Source organism: Malus domestica, chromosome 05 (genome assembly GCF_042453785.1).
Source record: "Malus domestica chromosome 05, GDT2T_hap1".
NCBI lineage: Eukaryota > Viridiplantae > Streptophyta > Magnoliopsida > Rosales > Rosaceae > Malus > Malus domestica.
The window spans coordinates 28,149,421-28,153,605 of NC_091665.1; the positions used below are offsets into that span (position 1 = coordinate 28,149,421).

At 33.8% G+C, this 4,185-nt stretch overlaps 1 protein-coding gene across 1 annotated transcript; it reads left to right on the forward strand.

Annotated features, from left to right (window-relative positions):
• Positions 1 to 612: 612 nt before the first annotated feature.
• LOC103433325 (uncharacterized) lies at positions 613 to 2,298 on the forward strand. Its single transcript, XM_008371571.4, has 4 exons — positions 613 to 957; positions 1,061 to 1,282; positions 1,671 to 1,838; positions 2,027 to 2,298. Exons 1-4 carry the CDS (start codon positions 949 to 951, stop codon positions 2,078 to 2,080), a joined length of 453 nt encoding a protein of 150 aa, XP_008369793.3. The 5' UTR covers positions 613 to 948; the 3' UTR covers positions 2,081 to 2,298.
• The last annotated feature ends 1,887 nt before the right edge of the window (positions 2,299 to 4,185 follow it).

Genomic DNA, 4,185 nt, shown 5'->3' on the forward strand with positions numbered 1-4,185 from the left:
ATACCAAATTTTTTTGTAACACTGTATAGAGAAATATGGTAGAAATTATGTAAGAAAAAAACTTATTTATTGATTTGCTCTTTGAAATTGTATTTTAATCTCACTTTACTCTTGAAACAATATGTCTCATTTTATTCTTTGAAACTGCCATGATTGAGCTGTTTCACCCCATTTTTGTCAATTCTCATGAATATTAAATGAATTGATAGTCTGAACATCAAAACCATGTTGGCAAAGATGAACCATTGTGGTTGGTGATTAATATGAAATTTTCAGATTGCCAAGTTTCTACTAGTGTGAACGCAATGGGTGAAATGACTCATTTTTAATAGTTTCAGACGATAAAATGATACAAATTCAGTTTAGAGGCAAAGTGGAATTATAAAAGGCCTGAGAAAATCAATAAATAAGCCTTAAAAAAACCCAAGTGAAAATTGAAAAGAAAGAAGGGTTCTTTCTCAGGCTTTGGAATATGCATGATCTGGTGAGAGCAGAGACAAACCAGGCAAAGCAAAGACCTGAGAAAAGTTAAAGAGAGAGGGGCAGAGTTTAAAAAAAAGGAAACCAAAAGGGTAAAAGCTCACTCAGCAGAGCATTCTTCTCATACCTTCCCACTTTGTCTCTCTGTCTGCTCCCGTGAAACTTCGTTTTCTATACTCTGTTGGGTTCATTTTCTTTTCATTTTTACCATACCAATTTGCGTATTTTACTCCCTGCCAGTATGCGTTAACCTTTGGATCCCTATATACCCCCTACTTTATGACTCTCTCTCTCTCTCTCTCTCTCTCTCTACCCAGCCTTCCTTTTAAATAGGTTATCATAAACCCACGCTCACATTCACCCAACATCAAAAGAAAGGGAGGAAAAACAAAGGCACCACATTTTGCAACCCTTTGAGTCTCTCAGGTCAAAATCTCTTCTCTTCTGCTCAAAGAACTTTCACACTCAATGGATCAAGTAAGCCTTGTTTTTAATACCCTTTTGGAGTTTAATCTTGACGATGTTAAATCTTTTGTTTACTTTTTTCTGATATGAATTTGCTGGTTTTGTGTATAAACAGGAATTTAGGATGATGAGGAGTCAAGTTCCAGCGTTTGGGAGCTGGGATTGGAACCAAGACCTTCCATTTACTCAGTGTTTTGAGTCGGCAAGGCAGGCTGGGCTTCTGCGCTACAATACTTACTCTGATGGACACGATGAAGATCGTGATCTGTACGTTGCTGGTGATCTGTATGAGAATCATGTTGTCACACCTGCCATGATTGTTGTTCCTCGCAGAAGGGTAAATTTTAAATTCTTAATGTCCAACTTGTCTTCTAAGTCCAAATTTTGCTTCAAATTCCACATTGATCATAGATAATCTTTAGGACTTAATCCTAACCATAAAACCTTATTTTATCTAGTTAGAGAAATGCACGCACATATCACTCGTTACGAACTTTTAAAAATAAGACTGGAGGGACACTAAACTGATAAGAACTGTATACAAACCACAGTTTAGCACACTTTATTGACGTCTCGGTGTCTCTTGTGTCCTATTTTTCATTAAATTCTTAACATGTTTACTGTGTGATTATTTCCAAAATACTTGCATGGTTTGATGGATGGATGGATGGATGGAGGATGAATGATTGATTGATTTTTTTTACTATTGGTGGCAAATTCTGCAGAACAAAATGCGGCAGTCACATGCGAAAGAAGCAAAAGAGGAAAGTTGGGTGGTGAGTGATGTGAAGGAGCCACCAAGCCCTCCACCAAGGCACAGGCCTACACCAAAGCCAGTGGATGAAGACTTGTACAAAATTTCACCAGACCTCCTCTATGCAAAATCCAAAAAGGTAAAGGGAGCTCTCCAAAGTCTCTTTATCTTTACCTATGTGAAAGATTATTGCACCTTTAAATAAAATTGCCATCTATTAGGACTTTAGTTTTAACCTCTTTTTTGACCTTATTGTATAAAGTTCTTTCTAATAAATTTATAGTAATTATTTTTTCTTCTTTTTTTATTTCAACTTTTTGGTTGCAGAAGAGAGGATTTGGGTTCTTTTCAAGCTGCTTGCTGCCATCCTGTGTTGCTTGAAGCAGTAGAGAGGAGATTTTATATCGGAGTTATTAGTAAATATACGAGGAAATTAAAGAGCAAAGTGGTTTAGTGTTTCAAGTTTTCCACTTCAAGATTATGAACATATTTAGCTACTGAAGGATTAATTTGTCTTTCTCCTTGTCAGTGGATTTGGGGAGCTTGTAACTTTGTTTTTACCGAATCTTTATATATATTATTGAGCAAAAACTCCTCAATCTTTTGTGGTGATTTCAAATTAGTCTTAACCTTTTGAAACATTTCAAATAATTAATTAAAATTTTGAAAATTAGATATCTGGTAGGTCATCGGAAACTTTACCAAAATTAAGTAATAACTTATTAACCTAAAATGATGAGGTGGACAAATACTAAAGTTAGTTTTCACTAATTGACGTTTTTTGAGTTCTAATCCCTTAATTGACTCATTCTTGCCAAGTTCTACCATAAATTTGCTTAGCTAAATGACGTTAATTTAGAGATTCAAATTTGCATAGATGATTTTAAGAGTTAAAACACGCTTACTATTTGTCATGTCATCCCTGAACGCTAGTGAACTAAATAGATGTTCAATTTTTAAAACCTTAAGTAGTTATTTAGAATATTTTAAAATTTTAGAACCAATTTTAGATTCAGCTCTAAATTTGAGTAGTTATGCGGACTTAATCCTATATTATTTCATTGTGAAATATTGTTGGAACTTGGAATTTTAATTTTATAAGATATTGTAAAAGGAAGAGAAAGGGCTTTCTTTTTTTTGGGGTTTATTTTTGGTCAGATGTGTGGGGTTTAATATATATTTGAATATTCACATATCGCTTGAAAAGAGGGAAATAGGGTTGGGTTTGGGATACAAAGATTTTACCAAGATTTTACGTAGGAGAAAAGGTATCACATGTGGGGGGTATTGGATATTTCCTTTTCATGATAAAAGGAAAAAGGAAAAGAGAGGAAAGAAAAAAGAAAAGGGATAGGAACAGTATATATAACACCCACCCAGAACAGTGATTGATACAAAAGGCACTCAACACACGTAAACGATAACTTTAGGTTTGGGAAATTGGGCAAGAATTAAAATTATAGGTCAATTTTACACTGTTAGTCCACATGGTTTATTAACATTCTCAATTTTGTTCTTGTAAATTTTTTTCTTGCATTTCCGTCTTTGTTTTTCTTTTTATTTTCACTTTTAGTTCAGTCCATTGGAGTTGATTTTTCCGTCTAACTTTATTTTAGATTAGTTTTTCATTTGAAAAATTCAACTTGGAACAAATTTCGGGTTATTTAACGGGCAAACAATGCTATAATGAATTGCAAAGAAAAAAAAAAGGCAATAGAAAATATTACAGTAGAAACGCGAAAGTGAAAATGGAGATAAACGACGGAGACTACCTATTGGCATAAATTAATCGATATTATGTGATGGAGAGATTTTAGATGTGGTGGTGTTTTGTATGGATATCGATAGATTAGATAGGCGTGATATCCTCTCATTATGGTTGCTTTATAATCCTCCACTTTCTTTTTGTTTACTAAAGTAGGATGCATGTGGGGTTAGGGAACTAAAGGGGATTAAGGTGTTCAAATTCTAAAAAGCATCCATCCCTTGTATGCAAATGTGTGACTATAAAAATATACAGATAAAAATTTGGCAACACAGGTTTCGTTTCCCTATCATAAAAAGTAAATTTTTTTGTTCTGTTAAATTTGACCACCCTTGAACTAATTAGAAAATATTTGGTAAACCTGTAGTAAACTAACCACTTGGTATAAATTTAGCACTACATTCTGGAAAGATTAATCTTTTTTAGCAACTTTTTCATTTGGACTTTCTTATTTTACTCTAGAGTAAAATTCTCAACCCTGTTATTCACATCCCCTTTCCTCCCCTTCTTTCACACATTGATTTTTGTCTTATTATCTCTATAAAAAATCAATATAAAATGTTGACGTGACTTAACCGTGACCATTCAAATGGACAAGGTTGTCTGCCCTCCACTTCCGGTGCCCTCCCCGTGCCTTCCTATTTGTGTGGTCACGGTTAAGCTATGTCAACATTTTATATTACTATTCATTTTTGTCTTATTATATATATAAAAAAAACAA

What these genes read in the sequence shown, in the direction of transcription:
- LOC103433325 (XM_008371571.4), top strand. An exon ending in TTGTTGTTCCTCGCAGAAGG is followed by an intron (nt 1,283 to 1,670) that starts GTAAATTTTAAA and finishes CAAATTCTGCAG; the next exon opens with AACAAAATGCGGCAGTCACA. An exon ending in TCTATGCAAAATCCAAAAAG is followed by an intron (nt 1,839 to 2,026) that starts GTAAAGGGAGCT and finishes TTTTGGTTGCAG; the next exon opens with AAGAGAGGATTTGGGTTCTT.